General features: G+C 42.7%; 1 protein-coding gene across 5 annotated transcripts in view; it reads right to left on the reverse strand.

Moving 5' to 3' along the window:
* LOC147441400 (SUPPRESSOR OF ABI3-5-like) overlaps nucleotides 1-11,718 on the reverse strand; it is a 28,455-nt gene extending 16,737 nt beyond the window's left edge. Inside the window, exons 1-8 of one of the 5 annotated variants that reach the window (XM_086483047.1) lie at nucleotides 11,572-11,688; nucleotides 11,004-11,060; nucleotides 10,748-10,883; nucleotides 10,493-10,533; nucleotides 9,590-10,400; nucleotides 9,432-9,503; nucleotides 9,268-9,360; nucleotides 9,098-9,177 (exon numbers count right to left, since the gene is read on the reverse strand). In XM_086483047.1, the coding sequence (XP_086339173.1) occupies nucleotides 9,098-9,177; nucleotides 9,268-9,360; nucleotides 9,432-9,503; nucleotides 9,590-10,400; nucleotides 10,493-10,533; nucleotides 10,748-10,819 (1,169 nt within the window). In that variant the 5' untranslated portion in view covers nucleotides 10,820-10,883; nucleotides 11,004-11,060; nucleotides 11,572-11,688. Of the gene's footprint in view, nucleotides 1-9,097; nucleotides 9,178-9,267; nucleotides 9,361-9,431; nucleotides 9,504-9,589; nucleotides 10,534-10,747; nucleotides 11,061-11,571 lie in introns of all 5 variants that reach the window. The other 4 variants (XM_086483049.1, XM_086483048.1, XM_086483051.1 and 1 more) reach the window with 4 other exon arrangements.
* Between the last annotated feature and the right edge of the window lie 8,021 nt (nucleotides 11,719-19,739).

Consider the following 19,739-nt stretch of genomic DNA (forward strand, 5'->3'; position numbering starts at 1 on the left):
AAAATTTCCTCCTGCTGAGCAAGACTCACCCGATAAGGGGGTTGATTGGGAGGCGAGCTACCGGTATGAGATCTATGCGGTGATCTTCCGGGCGTACCGGAGGTAGTTCATCAGGGAGTGTTTCCGTGAAACAATCTTTGTACTTTTCAATAAATTGAAAACGCTTAATTTCCAGACTAGAGAGTGGATCCCCACTAGTTTTATCCTTCTCACGTGCAAAAATCAAGTAAGCAGAAACACACTTCTTCATTTCTTTCTTAATGGAGATATGACTTACAATTGGGAACTGCCAATCTCCTACATCAGCATGAATCTTTATTTTCTTACCCCCATGATCAAAAGTGAGGGTCTTTACCACATAATCGGGGATAGGTGTCATGTGGAAGTGCCATGGCATACCCAAGATGATATCACATCCCTCAATGGGTGCCATCAAAAATGATTCGCGGTCCTTGTACTCGCCAATCTGAAGATTGAGCTGTCCTTGCACGGGAGTTGCATTGGTGGTCAACCCCTCGAATGCCGATCCGGATGTAACCGGTGTGCCAAGCTGAGCCAGTGTGAGGCACAAACGTTCCGCAGTATCCAGGGAGATGAAGTTATCCGTGGATCCTGGATCATAAAGAATCAGTACTCGCTGGTTGTTCAGAGACCCCCAACCCTTCAGAAGCTGACGCTTCCCCTTCTCCGTTGCTGTGTTTCCTTGAACATCTGGAATTGAGTTCGAGCTTGGTGGAGCGGGTTCCTTCCTTGCTTTATCTTGCCTCGTAGAGGCTTGTTCTTGCCGTTGCTGCTTTAGAGGGCAATCCGGCTTTATATGTCCTTTCTCTCCACAGTAAAAGCATCTTCCTTCCTCTCTGATGGTTTGGAGTTGAGTAGGAGAGAGATACTTAGTTCGCTTGCCATTGCCCTCTGGCTTCTTAGAATGATCATGGTCCCTAGATGGAGGACGTTTTCTTCCTTGGCCCCTTTGGTCATCGTAGACCCCTCTTTGTCTTGCACGGTAAGTGCTATGCTCCATTTTTCTGAGTGTCCCAGTTGAGTGCAAATCCTCAGCAATGATTGCTGACTCCATCATCCTCTGAAGAGTGTCATGCGGATACACTTTCATACTCTTTCGAAGCTGCGGTTGGAGACCCGCTTCGAACTTTCGTTTCTTTTCCTCGTCGCCAATCTTCATGAAGGGAGTGACCTTCAAAAGAACCGACCAATACTTGTCCACATAGGTAGTGACTCTCTCATGTTCCTTCTGGGCGAGCCAATCCCATTCCTTCCGTATGTCCTGCTCGAAGTCAAGCGGAAGAAACTGTTCATAAAATTCAGATTTGAATCTCTCCCAAGTTCTGGCCTGAGAACCTTCCAGAATCTTGGCTAACCACCAATTACTTGCCGTTTCCTTGAGGTGCATCCCCACATGGCGCAATTTGGATCTTTCTGTGAAGTGCCCATTGGTAAAGGCGACTTCAAACTGTCTGATGAAGGACAGTGCTTTGGAGATATCTCTACGTCCGTTGTAGGTTTCGAACTTGATGTCCTTGTCGCCCGATTTGAAGACTCTCATGCGATGTTGAGACTTACGACCATGCTTCTTGAATCGAGGCTTATCTTTGGGTTGATGTAGGGTAGTAGTAGTAGCGGCTTCCTTCTACTGACGAGACGATCGAGACGTAGAAGTATAATCAGGAGAGTAAGATGGAGATGAGATAGAGATGTCCTTGCTCTCGTCTAGCAAAGAGAGCGCTTTTTTCTTGGCCTTTCCTTAGAGTAGGCCGTTCATTCCGATCCGAAGATCCTTTGTGTGCCTCGGCACGTTCTTCTTCTCTTTCCTCCTGTGGTCTCACGCCAACAGTGTGGTCTGGATGCCCGGCTGCATCGGTTCCATTCGTTCTCTTCATTCCGCCCAAGAGCTTTTGGACATCAGGCAATAGTAAGACTTGTTGCAAATCCGCAAGCTGAGCTCGCACTTGTTGAAGCTCCTCTTCAACGCTTCTCCCTTGGCTCGACATGGTTCTTCCCGTTCTTCCCGGAATCGTCCTTCTTTGCAGAGAAAGAGAGGAGTCCGAGCTCTGATACCACTGTCACAAAACGGGAGCGTACACGAGCACTTAGAAATCTGAAAAATAAATACTTTGCAAATGTGAGAGAAGGGAGAAGATCGACACAGTATTGGGGACCAGAAGATGGGCTGGCCCCCCCCCCCCCCCCGTCAAGAGTATTCTTTATTCAGGGAGAATTCGTATACAAGCACTAGAACCCGAGGAAACCCCTCCGTTCTGTAATCTTAGACCCGAAGGTCGTTCTTTCCCGTAAGGGACTTAGGCACGAGGCCGTACTTTCCCGCAAAGGGACTTAGACGCGAAGCCGTACTTCCCGTGAGGGACTTCCCGTGTAAGGGAGATTCCTGCAAAATAAACCACACCAAAACAATACTCGCGATGTGTAATCGACAAATTATACCTGTTGCTCCTTGCTCTAGAAAGCGACTTCCGCACTCCGTCGGCACACGAACACTTGCAGATTCCCGTCGCCAGCACTTGCTCCAGAATCCCCAGCGCTTCAGACTTCTACTACTGCTCCTTGCCTTCTTCCAAAAATTGAACGCTGGCTGCCTTTTTATAGGCCCGTGCACCCGGCGGAATTAGGGCATAAAAGCAGAAGCGCCAGACGCTTCTAGAGAGAGGAGAGAGAGCTCGTTGTTTCTGGCGCTTCTAGAGAGAGGAGAGAGAGAAAGCTCGCTGTTTCAGCCCTGCGTAGCTTATTAGCGCTGGGTTTTTAACGTGGGCTTTTTTAGAATAGCCTTGCTTTATTTTATTATAACAGGGCTGGTCACTTAAAAGTGACCGGCCACTTTACAAAACAAAGTGTGAACCTGTTCAAACTTTAAAAACTCACTCAGTTAGTGAAAACAATGCTACACAAACACATTCCAGGCGTCCCCAGGTGCAAAACATGGACACAGATGCAATGCAGACACAGACTCCTCGCGGGAAAGCATTTGCCCTCCCGCAAATGTTCCTGCTTTTCGTAAAAAGCTTCTTTGAACCCATATTTATTCTTGTGCTTGCGTTCTTACGCGTATTTTCTTACTCAGTTCGGATTTCCTCCTTAGCCTACGGAATGTCCCCTTACTGATGCACCCGTCACCCATCATGTGACACATCAGGGGCACTCGTAACCCGGCTCTTTCCACCGAACTTACGGAAACTCCTTCGCGATGTTTACCGTCACCCATCAAATGACACATCAGAGTTGTCCGTTCTTGATGGCACTTCCTGTAGCTACAATCTTTTAACAGTTCTTAGTGTACCTAATACAATATCCTAGAAAAAGAGATTAATCATTAAAAAATTAAGAAAATAGTCCAATTAGCAACACTAGGAGTAGATGTAATACTGCAACATAGTCACAATCGTGACAACCAATATCTCTAGGCACGGAACTCCGCCGGGCCGTGTCGAATCAATTGTGAACTGTGAACTGTTTTGAAGTGAATCTTTGTTGTGTCGCAGTAGAATCTTGACTTGGAGTGTCCAAGTTTGTTACAACAAAACCCAAGTCTGTATTCGAAACCAGTAAATACACCATCTCTAAGTGCAAGAGAATAGGGTCCGAATCTCAATAAGGAAATGAACTCAAGTTTATCCTTACATCTAAAGAAGCCAAACTTTTTGTAGGCAAAATAATAAGGTTACCATGAAATGTTGATGATTACACACAACATGTAGCTAATCATCAATCTCATTTAAATCCACGACCAGAACGAGTACATAATATTTTGAAAAAGACCGGGGCCTCTTCAATAATCTCCATGCTGCAAAGCACACAGAAACAAATTTCAGAAATATAAAAAGGCTAAGTGGGTGAAAACCCTCACCTTAAATAGGGGGAAGGGAAAGAGTCACGCCATCCACCTCCTCTATGCCCAGCTATGTCAGTATTCCTTTCCCAACTAAGTAGTCTTGTGAACAAGAGGAGAAGGTAGGTGTCCATACAATGCATGGGAGACACCATGTGTCATTACAAAAAGAAGATAAGATGGGGAGAAAAGCCGTACCCATTAAAACTCAAGACAACCATCATGAGGGCTACATGATGTCACCAACATGCGGAGGGAAGAGACGAGAGCAGTTCCCCCATTAGTTGACACCTGCGTTGCAAAGAAGGGGAAAGGACCTTGCAAGACCCCAAGGATTGGAGGCAATTAATGCCTCCTCATTTTCCCAAGGCACGCCAATCAGCCAAGGAAAAGAAATCCAAGGACAAGTTCCCACTGCAGTGAGCAACCCCATATGCAGTTAAATTTTATGGAGAGAAGCCACCAAAAGAATATTGGCAAGGGATAGTTCCCCCTTGAGAGAGCACCTCCAAAAGGTTTTAACTCATGGAAAAAACCAATAAGGCACACTACATCCCAAGGCGAGGGATCATTCCCCACAGGAGGCAAAATCTGTGAGAAGTCAAAAGGTTTATAATGGCAGAGCCTTATCACACGGTGTAGGTTCGATTCCAAGACTTGAACCAAGAAGAGTTAAAAAGCTCCAAGAAAAGCTCCTATCAGAGAGGTTTCTCTGGTCAAAAGAATAGCTAGGGTTAGAAAGAAGCTAAGCCTTGATGAACACAGTAGGTAACAAAAACCAATGTTTTACCAGTACATCTGTGTGTGTGTGTGTGTGTGTGTGTGTGTGTGTGAGAGAGAGAGAGAGAGAGAGTAAACGAAGAAAGAACCGGGGGTTGGGGGGGGGGGGGGGGGGGGGGGGCGCTTCTTATCTGACAATAAAAAAGATGACCATGGTGAAATTATACCACCTTAAATTTAGCAGGCTCAACCCACATGTTAGGTCATCTACTGTTGTCTGTTTGTGGCTTATAGCTATTGCTTCTTCCAAAAGAGCAATATTCATCTCAACAATAAATACACTATATTCTTAGCTGAAAGAGGGCCTCTGACTCAACCTTACTCTCATAAACACTCGAGAGTGATTGTCTTGGTTAGACACGTGCATATCTCGTGCATAAAAGCAATACGCAGTTGATGAGTTTCTCAAAGATTTAACTTTGATCAAAGACCTGTCCTCTCACTTAGAGTTTGAGGGTCTTCTATTCAAGCATTCAGGAGTTAGATTGAATTCCCTTACTCCAAACTTTCTCCGGATAGCAATATATCCTTCGAGGAGAGGTAACAAAAATTCGTTGTTTCTGTGTTCAATGGTTCTCGTCCCACTGCGGGGATAGTATTCTATGTACATCAAGGTGTACACTTTCAGCTTTTATTGTTGACTCCACCATCTGCTGCAAAGTATCTTGCAGATGCGTTTACAAAATTCGGGCAAAAGTCCTTCGTTAAATTTGTTCACCTCTCCTCCCTCAGAGAGGGTCGAGAGAGGAGCTACCTTGGCAAGAGTGAACCACTACTTGCTTTGACTCACTCGTGTTCCTATTGGGCAAACCGATCCCAATCTTCTTGGATGCCTTCCTCAAAGCATAGAGGAAAAAAAAAATTCGAAAAATTCAGCCTTGAATTGAATCCAAGTCTTGTTGTAAGTTCCTTGCAGAGCTTTGGTATACCACCAAGTACTTGCAATCCCCTTGAGGTGTTTGGTCACATGTCTCACCTTCGACGCTTTTTTTCAGAAATTGCTGTTTACAAAGGCAACTTCAAACTTGTCGAATCAAAGCGGTAGCTTACGGGGCATCTTCCCTTCCGTCAAAAGTATCAAACTTGACTGAAGTGTTCCTAGGTCTAGAGACCTTCATATCCTTCCCGAAATGGCGGGATTTCATGGCTATAGTTCTGGATTGACGTTCATGGATATTTTCTGGATTCTGAAGGATCTCGAGCATTCCGCTCCTTGGATTCTCTAGGTTCTTGAGCATCATGCTCTTGTTGCCTTCTCAGAGAATCCCAAGTCTTGTGTCGACTTCTTGCAGAGAGAAAAAAAAAATTCCAACTCTGCGAGCTTTTCCTTGCAGGACTTAAGGTTCCGCCTGTCATGGCTTCTTCCCGTATCTTCCCAGAGTCGTCGTCCTCTACAGAGAAAGAGAGGAGACCATGCTCTGATACCACTGTCACAAACGGGAGCGCATAACAATATAAAATACATTCGGATAAATAGATTTTATCACTTATTACTGAAGCCAAAGGATATAGAGAGAAATAGAGAGAGAGAGAGAGAGAGAGAGAGAGTGAGAAGATCGACACAGTACTGGGGACCAGAAGATGGGCTGGTCCCCCCCCCCGTAATAGTATCTTTATTACTGAGGAGAAGTCTATACAAGCACTTGAACCGAACGTATTACCACGTTCATTCTAGAATAAGACTTGATGGTTCCTAGAAGCCTTAGCTTCTGATTCCTAGGGCAAAACCCTATTCCAAGGAACTTCCGTTCCTTATTCCAAATCCTTGAGAACCAAGGTTCTCGCCTCTGGATCTCACCTTCTAGACTCGGGGCATGACATCCCTGCAACTCTTTTCTAACTCTGTTTCCAGAGTCCTCTTAACTCCGCTTTCCTGGACACGAAGTCCTTCCCTTGGGAATTTCAACTTCTGGATTACATCTCGAGAGTCTACCTCTCTTCGATCCGTGGATCTACTTCCCAAACTTGGGTACGAAACACTTGGGCTGATCTGGCTCTAGTTCCTCAGAGCGCTTTTCTCGTGCAGAGGCTCACCCTTCCTCTGCTCCTACTCCCTCACAAAGAGGAAGTACACCTGCAATCAAATACTCAGAGATCATAACATGAAAATCGTTACCTTCAAAGTCTCGATGCTCGAAACGCAACTCGGTTCTCGAAAAACAATTCCCCGGAAGAGATCTCTACATAGAAAATCCTCTCTTCCAATCTTACACACAGACGAGGTGTGTTCTCGGGTTCCTTCTCGTAAATCAGCCCCGTCTACGACGTTTATGGGCTGAAAACAGAGAAAAACAGCAACTTCTCGCGATGGAAACACTCTCCGTAGACACTTCTTCGCGAGGGATCTCGCGCACTGGGTCTTGGCAACATTTAGTACACTTGGGGAAGCCATGGGCATCACCGGCAACGTCTTCTTTACGGCTGAAATCTGCAGCAGCATCTCCTCCTTGCAAAGATTGGTCTTCCCCCCTGAGTGAGGACATGTGATGCTTTTATAGCTCCTAGCCACGGGCACGAAAAGCTGCTCGCGTAGAGATCGCAGCCGTTTTTTTTTTTTTTTTAATAATAAATATAATTTCGTTTTTTCTTTTTGCTTTTTCTTTTTGCTGTTCTGCTAGAAAAAGAGAGAGAGAAAACGCTGGCTGATCTGTTGCCTTATTCATCAGATGGCTACCCACTTATTAAGTGGGCGGTCTGTGTATTTTAAAAATAGTATGAACTGCCCAAAAACTCAATAAAACCTTATAAGTTAAAAACAATGCTTTCACAGCACTTCCCAGGCGTCCCTGGATGCACTCACATGCACAGTTGCAATGCAGACATAGACTTCCTCGCGAAAAAGCATCTGCTTTCCCGAAACGCAATCCCGCTTTCTCAGAAAGCATCTATTTTTCCTCAAAGTTTCCTCTAAACCCATCTTCATTCAAGTGCTTGCTTTTCCTTGTGCACAATTCCAACACAGTTCGGAATTTCCTCCCGACTATGGATATTCCCTTTCAGATGCACCCGTCACCCACCTTGTGACACATCAGGAATACCCATCACCTAGTCATTTCCTACCGAACTTACGGTACAATCTCCTTCACGATGCTCTATGTCACCCATCCTATGACGCATCAGAGATGCCCGTTCCCGGATGGTCAAATACTTCTTCCCAATGCTCCCTGTCACCCATCCGATGTGACGCATCAGAAGTACCCGTTCCTGGTGGCCTTACAGATATTCCCTTTCACAGTGCTCCCGTCATTACTCTGAATGACGCACTAGGAATATTCTGTACTCGGATGTCTCCAGTGAGAAAAACCCTCTCACTTAAAATTCCAATAATTCATTTAGAATTATTTTTCCTTGGTGTTCCAAGCGAGAAAACCCTCTCACTTATAAATCCAATAATTCATTTAGAATTATTTTTCTGTCAAATAAAGCCAATTTCGCAACATCTTCCAAACAAGCGAATATCATTTTTGAACTAACAAAGCTATATCCTTACCTCAAAGATGTTCTGCTACAACTCAGACGTCTGGCCACCACTCCTCGATGTCTGGTCTTGATCAAAGATACCAATCCTAGAGAGAGATCTGGGGTAGGTGGTTAAAGCTAAGCATTCAATTGTTCTACAAAAACGAAATCACTAGTTTTTCTCTGAGTAAGACATATTGCTCCCCGTGATATGCTCTTGCACCTGATTTGTCTTTGGGTACTTCAAAACAAAGTGTCATCATTCCTTGCACACCCTACTGTGCTACAAGTTCCCAGCTTGGGTTGCCCCGCCCAACCTCCTTGCAATGCACAAAAAATTTAGAAACAAAAAAGATAGCCACCACTTATAAGTGGAAGCCAGAATTACAACACAACATACCAACAGATAGATAGGTAGAATTCTTTCCAGAATAGTTGTCACTTTAGCAAAGCAAGTAAGGGGACTTGTGTGTAGCAGAGAAGAAAATAATGTTTTCACCTCCACATTGAAACAAACTCCCCCTTCCCCATAAAGTGAATCTTGATTTCAGAATGTAACTGATGGCATTGACACAAAACACTATGTAACAAACTACATCCATCATCTCGGAGAATGTGAAACTTTTTAAGCATAAAGAGCTCAAGCAGATAATGAGAAAAGAATGAACCACTACATCTGTCAAGGCCATAATCTCTGCAATTTGTATTTTCATACACTTTCTAAGGACAGAAAGAAGAATCATGAAGCATAAAGTACAAGGAAAATGAGGCAAATACTAATTCACAAACCATCATCTTCTTGTTTTTAACAAAAGTTATTTATAGATGCAAATTAGTCAAAAGTGAAGACAGCCAATTGTCAACTATAAAGAGCTTCAATAATTGGCTTTTGGTCAGGAAAAAGCACAGATTCAAAGAAGAGCTTAAATTCCATGTGATTTCACTCTAATTGGAGATTTTGCAAATCCTGAGGTGATTGAGAATGACAGCAAGAATCAATACCTGTACTCAAAAAATAAGCGTCTACCATCAACCACCAATCCAGTGTCTCCGACATCATCCATCATCTTTCGAGCTGCATCCTATAATTGTTTTCGTTGTTCAAAAAAGTGGTTTAAGTAAACAGAGCACGTAACTCATGAAACACCAAAAATCACTTCTTGTAACCTTACCACGGACGGGAAATCTACAAATGCAAAACCTCGTGACGTGCCAGTAGACCTTTCTTTGATTACACGCACATGCCTCAATGGACCCCATTCAACCTGACAAAATTTCCATGTTATGCAGGCAGCTGAAACTGTAGGACTCGTGCCGTGAAAGGACAATAATTTACCAATGCTTGATAAATGTCTTCCTCAATAGTCCTTTGAGAAAGGCCCTTGACAACAAGTGTGGCTGATGGAGCCTGAACAACAGAAACTACAATGATTAGAAATCTCAGTCCCCCACTTACTTGCACAACAAAAATAAACATAAAGACACCACCAGTACCACATTGTTATAGTCGCGATGGCGCCTGTCATCTCTGGTCCGCCTTCTATCATTAAGAGAACTGTGCATAGCATCTTCATGACTCCTTTCTCGCTTGTCTCTCACATATCCCTGGGAAGTTGAGCGAGATTTCCTTGAATGATAGTCATGGGTACCGTGAGAGCGAGAGCGAGAACGAGATCGGGACCGAGACTGGGATCGAGATCGAGAATGAGACCAAGAACGTTCCCTGTGTCTTCCTCTCTCTGGACTTTCATCCCTTTCTTTGCTTCTCTGTTTCTCCCTATCCCTCCTTCGAACCTTCCTCAAATTCCGATCTTTCCTATCTTTCTCATGCTCTGACTCATACGCATCATCGTACCTTGAATGGCTATAGTCCCTGTCCCAACTTCCTTCTCTACTACCTTTCACAGATGAACGCTTATAGCTGTAATCATCACCATCAGGGCCTTGCCTGTGGGCATCAAAGAAACGTCCCCCTCGCTCAAACTCATGGTCTCCAAAATTGTCCCGCTCCCTGAAATTATCAAACCTTTCACCTTCTCTTAAGGTGTTTGCATCCCTATAATCTCCGGCCTCTCTCGGACCATGAGCGTCTCTGTAAGCATGCCTTTGTGGCCCCCGGATAACGCCAATTTCATCGTCATAGGCATTCCCTCTAGCAGGGGGCCAAGCTCCAAGGAGTGGTGGAGCCATCTGATATCGATCTCTATCCACGAGCATATCCCTATGGAAACCTCCGCGACCATAGCCATTTTCTCCATTAAACCCTGGATCTGGATACCCTCTTCCTCCATATGGACCACCAACTCTGCACATTGCATGATCGTGAAAGAGACCAACCATGGAAATTACAAAAATTAAACCTTGCAGGCCAAAAACTTCATATGTAAGCAGCAATACCTGAAATCAGAATTGTGCCCCGAGTTGTACCTCCCCAAGGCCTGTGCATCCAAAAGAATAAGTATAAGTCAATCAATGTTATGTGATGCCCAATAAGCAAATATCCACGAGTGGCCATGGGATTGCTTTTCTTGCTGTTTATATGTGATGATGGATTGAGAACCATGTGATCCACAAGCAAATCTTGAATTGCATGGGAGATCACTCCACAACCCATTGAGGATTGAAAAAGATGGATTATCATGCACATCGTACACTTTTATCATCCCATCCTGCTTGATGCAGGACAAACCTCCCCGCATCCATTGTGTCTTTTTGGTTCCACATCGTCGCAAGCGAACACCTGAGATCTCACTATCATGAAGATTGCAGCTTTCCAAGAATCCCTGTCCTGAAATGGATGCACACACAGAGGAGCTGTTATGCCAGTGCACCAACTATATTAAAACTTCAAGGCAGATGGGCTCTTCTTCCTCCGATAGGCCATAAAGACCGCATTCTCATCCTATACCTCAGCTTTATTTAAAGCCCATGTGCATTGCCTTTGCATCAATTGTCCAAACCAATTCTGTGAAAGGAAAGCTTTGTATTACTTCTTAAACCAATGGACAGTAGGCATCTGAACCAATTTGAACAACCCACTATACATAGGCAATGATCTTGCATATACAGATTGACAACTAGACCAAATTTATGATTATGACTTCATCTCTACGCAACGGTCCAGAACTAAGCCTGAATTAAGCATTCAAGTAAGTTTCCAGTTGAAATTCTAGAAGTGACAGCTTGCAGCACCTCTCTAGGCAGAATAAGCTAACCTTCTACAAACATCAAAGAATACCAAAGGCCTATGAACCGGAAGAGCAGGGTTAACGGCAAAAGGTGTGCCACAGCACGAGACTGCCACCAGGAAACGCAGTTAATACATCTAGAGAGAGAAGCTACAAACAACACGATCCAAGAACTTTAGAAAACCTATGTCGAGAGCCCAAAAGAACAACGAATGCAAAGAGAAAAATCGATCAGCGCAGACAATAACAGAAGAGCAAACCCTGATAGGAAACAGGGACGGAACTTACGTCAGTTGCGCAATCGAAGCTCCAGCAGAACAGAGTCGCAGCGGCGAATTCGCTTTGCCCTTCCGCTGTCGATCGTAGTCAAGGGTTCGAATCAGTCGGAAGATGGATGGCACAAAGAACATCAAATAGGTTTACAACGTCAGCTTTTTTGGACGGAGCTTTTTTGAAGGATATATTTTTTTGGTCGTCTTAAAAAAGCTTATGTTGTGGAAAATTTTTACTTGGTTGGCCTAAATCATCTTTCAACTCTTATTCGAAGAGAGCTCCAAGTCATCATGTTTCCATCGTCAATGAAAAAGCACATAATCCACGCATGTGGCCTTTTGCAAGACCTTCACATGGGTGAGAGAATTTGCAATAAGATTGGTAGTCAGGGGCTATTGGAGAAGCATGTTGTGCTTGGCAATGCTTTGGTCAATATGCATGTCAAATGTGGTGCCCTTACAAAAAGGTCTGGTGCACATTACATTAAAATGTGAGGCTTGGGTGATGAGCTTTTTGTTCGAAATGTCGTCTCTTGGAATGCATTTATTGCAAGGCATGCCCAACAACACAAATTTTCTTCTCCATTTTCGTGGTTAATGAATATTTTGTAAGTGTGTCCTTAGAGCGATGGCAAGTCCACCTACAAATCTAGGGAAGAAGCAATATTTGAGACACGAGTTAAACATATAGAAAGGAAGTGCATGATGAGGAGTCAAAAGCAATTAGGTTTTCTTTTCTAACCGAACTAAAAGCAATGAGGTTTTCTTTTTTAATCAAATTAAAAGCTTGTGCTCAAAAGAAGAATTTGTACCAACTTAGCATGATACACACTAAGCTAGGTTACTGACACATATTTAGGGACTTTTAACTATATTTAGGTTACTTCAAAAGGACATATATTTAGTTTTTGTATCTTTATTGTGACTTAACCTTTGGAACTTACACCTCTTTTGTCGTTTTTCATTGAAGTGAAAAGTGCATTGATAACAAAGTGCCAACATCAAATTACCAGAGAGAAATTTAGGTTTGTTATCTAGTTCTTGAATACCATGACTATGTACCGGCAAATGGACTGTAGGGCAAGGCACGGCATCTGTTTCTTATAAATTTTTTAGAGGCACTGCCAAATCTCCACCATCATTTCATATGGTACTCATGTAGGCCATGCACTATCTATTTTCTGAAAACTTTTCTTAGTACAAAAAAGCGGTGTTTTTCATTTTCTTTTGTAGCTCCTCAAAGGCAAGGATTTTGCCTTACAAACTTGTTCAAGTGAAGACAATACTCATAAAGTTAGTGCTCTATCTTGATAAAGAGACTACATGAGTGCTTTAGGAGGATTTTATTTCACCATGTCTTTCACAAAATTGTCTATGGCCGTTTGATTTATCTTTTTTGTTAAGAAAAAACTTATCAAGAATCAATAAAGTTATATGGCAAGGTCAACCAAGCAAGACTAGTTCTATTGGTAGGATCGTCACGCTTGAATGTCCTAAATTCATCATACCAAGTTAGTTTATAAGATTACAAACTTTCTATGAGATGATTACACCTTGACGACAAAATCCGTGTGCACATGAGATCGTACTCATTATGAGTTTAACTCCTCATGAAAGTAATGAAATCATGTGAGGGCATTAGGTCTCTCTCTCTCTCTCTCTCTCTCTCTCTCTCTCTCTCTCTCTCTCTCCAACCATGCACTGTGTACAATAAAGAGCCCCTTGAAGTGGTAGAGAACTTCCAGTACCTTGGTCTTCAGGTTTTGGTCGATCATAAATGAATGATTCTACTACGGGAAGAGAGCCTACTATGCATTCAAGAACTCATGCTGTAATGGAAATGGCCCATGAACTTTGAGGATAGCGGAATTAAGAGTCTAACTAGAATGAGCATTTTTAAGAGACTACTTTGAGAGCATAGAGGGTGAACTTAATTAGCGGTAGCAACATAACCATTATACTTAATTAACTTGGCATGAACAATACTTTTGCAAGAGAGAGAATTAGAGAACACAACAACAGTTGAAGACCGGATTTATGTGGAGTCGGTCCCCCCCTCCCATAGGCTTTTGTATTATAGATTCTCCCATAAAGAGAGACTTGGTACAATACATTGTGACCTAGGTGATGCAATGAAGATGGAAAACTTCATGCATCACAAGCATAACCTTTGTAAAAGCATCAACCATCCCCGGCCAGTCCCAAGCCCTCAAACGCCTTCAAAGGTGGACAGAGCTAGCAGGGAACAAGGGTAGGAAAGAGGAAGAAGAAACATTCATATGAGAAATAAATAGTTCCTCACTTATCATCACTCTTCTTGCTTAGCATAGCATAATAGCATAGTAACGAAGATGGATAAGATGGAAAGCTTATGCATTGAAGCATGGCTCTTGGTTGGATTTGCATTCCACAGCCAAGTGTGATGGTGTAGGCTCTCAACTTCTCAACAAGCTTGGAGAAGGAGATGGAGTTCTTGCACTTGGCACTTCACACAATGAGTGTGTGTGTGTGTGGGGGGGGGGGGGGGGGAGAGTATATCTTGCAAGCAAGCCCCCTCCTTGCTTGGGTCGACCCCCTCTTCTAGCTCATGCATGAAGCTCATTGGCTCTCTCAAGCCTAGCCAATCACAAGCCTGGGTCCAGTCGAGCAGTAGAGGTAATCTTTGGACAAGTGTCCTCCTTTCCCCTTTGAGAGAGAGGGCTTGATAAATGTCTAATCAATTAATTTAATTAGCTAAATCCTCATTGGACCCCTTTAGAGGCCAACCAATAGGCTTTAGGCACACCATGAGGGAAACCTAGCTAGGGGCTTGACATGCGTTCCTTTTGCCTCTTTCAGCAAGGGGTGCCCTTTGCATGAGGGAGTGGACACTCAAGCCCATCCCCTACTTTCATGGATCGCCCCCTCCTTTGTAGGCCTTGCTTTGACTTTTTGAAACACCTTAATCCTCTCTAGCACATTAGTCATGGAGTACTTTAGCACCTTAGTCAGCAAGCACGACAAGCACCTCAAGCTTGGGCCGAGCTCCCACCTCAAGCATAGCCCTAGCTTGCCTAAGGTCTAAGGACTTTTAACACTAACCTTTGGAGGTCTTTAATGAAGCTAACCCTAAGGTCTTTAAGCTCCATTCTAGCATTGCTCTTTGGAGACCATCTTTCATTTGGACCCTTGACTTTGGCCCTGTGTTGAGATAGATCCATAAGCACATGTCTATATTATAACCCTTGTTCTTGTTTATTCTCCCACATTAAATGATCATTTTAATATGGGAAAATCATTTGGGTTGGTTAGATATTAGATTTTATGACATTACCTCTCTCTTGAAATCATAGTCCTCCTCGACTATGAGGTAGAAGAGATAAAACCTTAGTCATTAGTCTATGTTTCTTAGAGGGTAGAGGATCCCTTTTTACCCTACGACATCATTCCAAGATGGATGACTAATCCATTTGGTGCTTGGGAGATGTAGCTTCCGCAAGCATGTCTGCACTTTAGTCCATATCATAATTCCAAAGTAGAGCGGCAATTTCTACTTGGTGTTTGAGAGACGTCATCAACACAAACATGATTTTATGCATGCATACTATTTAAATTTTGCACCATGAAAAGAGAATTAATATTATAAGAGAAAAACATTGATCATTTAAAAGAAACATGTACATTTACTTACTCTAATGTAGCATTGTAAGCATTGACAAGGTTCATACTATCCTTAAGTTGTATTCCTTGCATCCATTTAGCATCTTCAAAAGGATAGTTTTTGAACTTAATAAAATACCATCAGATAATTTTATCATGTCATAGTACCTTGTCTTCATACCGAAGGATAGCTTTGCATTGTAGCACCTCTTCTTGGTCTTCGATTTTTGGGGGGTCTTCAATAACTAGTTCTCTTGGTGATTCTCCTTTGTAGGGCTTAAGTAGTCTCACATGAAAAGCATTGTGTATGAGCCAATGGTTGGGCAACTTGAGTTGATGAGGCATGTTATTGATTGGCTTCAAGATTTGAAAAGAACCATAGTATCTTTTTGCTAGTTTAGCATAATACTTTTGGTGGCCCGTATGATTTTTGCCCGTCGTTTGCCTTAATCGAGCCTTGGGAAATTTGAGTAAGACCCAATCATTTTCTTCGAACGTTAAGGCCCTTCTGTGCTTGTCAGCAGCAACCTTTTGCCTTTTTTGAGAGATGGATATAGCCTCCTTAATCTTTTTAAAAGATTCTTGTAGGTCACGACTATACTCATCGGCAACGAAGATCTTTCCATGTACTTTAAGTAGCAAGGGACTTTTTGGTCTTCCCTCTATGATCTCAAAAGGTGCCTTTCTCATAGTAGTATGAATAGTATTATTGTATGCATACTCTACAAGGGGTATGTATTTCTCCCATTACGAACGTTGATCTACTTTTGTAACATAAGTCTTTAGTAGATCGAGAATCATAAGATTGGCTATCTCACTTTGGCCATCCATTTGTGGCTAATAGGCCGAAGAGAAATTCAATCTTGTACCTAGATTTTCAAAGAGACATTTCTAAAAATTACTGGTCATTCTAGGATCTCTATCTGACACGATGGATGTTGGCAACCCATGGTGTTTAAAAATCTGGGATATGAAGGGGGTTGCCATTTGGTGTGCCTTAATAGTCTTTTTGACAGGAATAAAGTGTGCTTGTTTGCTAAACCTGTCAACTAATGTCCATATTCCCATATTTCCATGGATAGACTTAGGTAATCCAAAGATAAAATCCATGGATATACTCTCCAATGGTGAATTAGGGATTGGCAATGCCTGGAGTAATCCAAGTTGCTTTCCTCTATCATCCTTTGCCTTTGGCATACCACACATTTTGAAGCATACTCTTGTATGTCTACTTTCATGGTAGGCCAATAGAAGTACGTCTCTACTCCTCAAAGAGTAGGTTGAATGCCTCTATGCCCCGCATAGGGAGGAGCATGGGATTCATACATGACTTTCTCACGAAGGGAGTGAGTAACACATAGCCTATTGCCATGGAGAAGATAACCATCTTGCAAGGTGAATGGTTCTTCTTTCTTCCCGAATGCAAGGGCTGACATTATGTCTTTAAAGTCAGGGTCAGTAGCATACTCATCTATCATAGATGATAGATCATTGTGAGTTGCTATAGACACCGCATTGACTCTTGGTCGTCGTGAAAGTGCATCGACCACTTGATTATGCTTGCCAGCAATGTGAGCAATATGAAAATAAAATTACAAAATAAAATTTTCCCACCTCATTTGTTTGTCGGAAAGCTTGGTTTACGTCATGAAGTATTTGAAACTTTGGTGGTCCGTTCGCAAAATAAATGGAGTCCCCAATAGATAGTGCTTCCATGTGTCTAGGGCATGCAGAACCGCTAAAAGCTCTTTTTCGTATATGCCCAAGACCCGTTCATTGGTATCGAGCCTTCGGTTCTCATATGCCATGGCATGCCCTTCTTGAAGAAAGACTACTCCAAGGCAATCACCACAAGCATCACATTGGATCTCAAATGGCATGTGTCTAGGGCATGCAGAACCGCTAAAAGCTCTTTTTCGTATATGCCCAAGACCCGTTCATTGGTATCGAGCCTTCGGCTCTCATATGCCATGGCATGCCCTTCTTGAAGAAAGACTACTCCAAGGCAATCACCACAAGCATCACATTGGATCTCAAATGGCTTTGAGAGATACAGAAGCATAAGCATTGGTTGGGAGGTAGGCTTCTCTTTAAGCTTGTCAAAAGAATTTTTCTCTTTAGCAGTCCATGAGTACTTAACGTTTTTCTTTGTTAAGTCATGTAATGACCTTGCTATTTGAGAGAATTTTGCTATGAAGCGTCTACATTATGCACACATACCAATAAAGATTCTTAGCTCACGTAGATTCCTTGGATTAGGCCATGCTTTTATTACCTCCAACTTTGATGGATCCATACGGATACCATCTTGAGAGATAATGTTACCTAAGTACTGAATCTCTTGAAGGAAAAATTCACTTTTCTTTTGATTGATAAAAAGCTTGTTCTCCCTTAAAGCTTGAACAATTACATGGAGATGTTGATTGTGCTCCTCCAAGGACTTGGAGTAGATGATGATATCATCAAAGAACACTCCAGTGAATTTGCTGTAGGGTCTAAAGATTTTCTCCATTAAACGATTGAATGTTACTAGAGCATTTGTCGGCATGACAAGATATTCATAAAGACCAAACAGTGTACAGAACGCGGTCTTTATGATATCTTCATTCACTATCCTTATTTGATGATAGCCACTTTTAGAGTCAATCCTGCTGAAGTAGGTTGAACCGTGTAGCTTATCAAACAGATCTTCTACTCGCGTTATGAAAAATCTGGTTTTGATAGTGATATGGTTTAGCGCTCGATACTCCACACACATGCGATATGTGCCATCTTTCTTTTGCATTAAAAGGACTGGAGAACAAAAGGGAGAGGAGCTAGGCCTCACCATCCCTTTGTCTACCAATTCTTGTTCTTGTCTCGTTATCTCCTCTTGTTGAGCTGGGGAAACTTGATAAGGAGGCTTGTTAGGCAGTGAGCTTCCTGGTAGGAACTCAATTCGATGGTCATCATCCCCTCGTTTTGGAGGTAAATCCATAGGGATATCATCTATAAAAACATCTTGGAATCCATTTAGAAAATTAGACAAGTCTAACTCTTCTTGATTCCTACCATCTTCATTTGATAAAGCATTAGGACCTTTTAGAGACTCTTTGACAAAAATCATGTACGAGGAAGCTGAAGTTTTCATTGACTTATCAGGGAACTTCATGTTGGTAGCCATGCGATTGAACCATGGTGCCCCTAGGATAACAACCTCATGTTGGAGAGGAGAGATAAAAAAGTCTTCTTTGTCGATGTAGCTTTGGACATGAAGCCTCAACTTCCCAATGAAGGGAGTAACAGAGGCTTGTTGTCCCTTGAAAGGTCCATCGGCAGTTACAGTATCTCCCATCTCAAAAGCTTGACTACCCAACTTAGTGGCCAACTCCGTTGATATGAAGTTGTGTCATAATAAGTAATATCTAATTCTCCTAAATAATTTTATCATGTTAAACTGATCATTTAATATGAGGAAGTACCAGGGGAGAAAAAGCTAGAATATTGGTTAAGCTAGCAGACCGGCCACAATAGGGATCCAAAGGAGGGAAAATAGGGATCCAAATGGGGGGGCATCTGAAAAAGAGCAATGTGCAACAATGGCCTTAAAAGACCCTAAGGTTCAGCCCATTAAGACTTCCAAAATGCTAAGGTTCCAAAATTCAAAGGTTGTGTCCAAAGGTCAAACAGCAGGGAAATTGGATGCTTTGTGTGTGTCCCAAAAAGTCTTCATGCATCCCTACATAGGAGGGGGCGAGCCCTAGAAGTAGGAGATGAGAGAGAAACACACACACATACACACTCACAAGCTTCCTTTACACAAGGGGAAAGAGGGACACATGTCAGCTCCCTAGCCTAGATGCCCACAAGGTGTACTCATTGGATGGCCATGGAGGTGGACCAATGAGAATTAGGCTAGAGTAAATCTAATTTAATCAATTAAAAAAACACTTAATAAAAGAACCAATAAGAATTAAGCTCTCTAGAAGACTATTGGACAATCTCCCAAGGTGTCCAAAGCATTCAACAACCCAATGGCTTGCTTGATTCCTATTGGCCAGGAGGCAAAGGGGTCCAATGACAATTTAGTTGCATTTATTAATTACCTAAAGCTCTCACAAAAGGGGAAAGGGGGACACTTGTCCACCCAGGCACTCTTGTTATTCTCATTAGGAATCTAAACTAATGAAATGCTCACTATGTTCATGCTATTTTCTGCTACACACAAGTTTCTAAGCCATTAACTGTTACATTGGTATCAGAGCACAAGGTTTCTCTTTTCTTGCTCAAGAAGGGAGGTCCTCAAGCTAGCTATAAATGGTTGGTAATATTAATTGCATGTGAGTGAGTAGAATAGGGATTTTTCAGCCTTGCAGTGCGCCTGCCTTTGTGAAGATGACGGGGCATCACCGTCGAGAGCTATGGTCTTAATAGTGGAGTCCTACGGGGCTTGCCTTTGGCTTAACCACTATTGAGCTATTAGAAGCTTGATAGGAGCTAGTGTTGTTTTGGTGTTGAACGACCCTCTCTTCTATTCCTTGCAATTAATGGTATTCGAGCCACGGG

The sequence above is a fragment of the Adiantum capillus-veneris genome, chromosome 15 (assembly GCF_014529385.1).
Source record: "Adiantum capillus-veneris isolate H3 chromosome 15, ASM1452938v2, whole genome shotgun sequence".
Lineage (NCBI taxonomy): Eukaryota > Viridiplantae > Streptophyta > Polypodiopsida > Polypodiales > Pteridaceae > Adiantum > Adiantum capillus-veneris.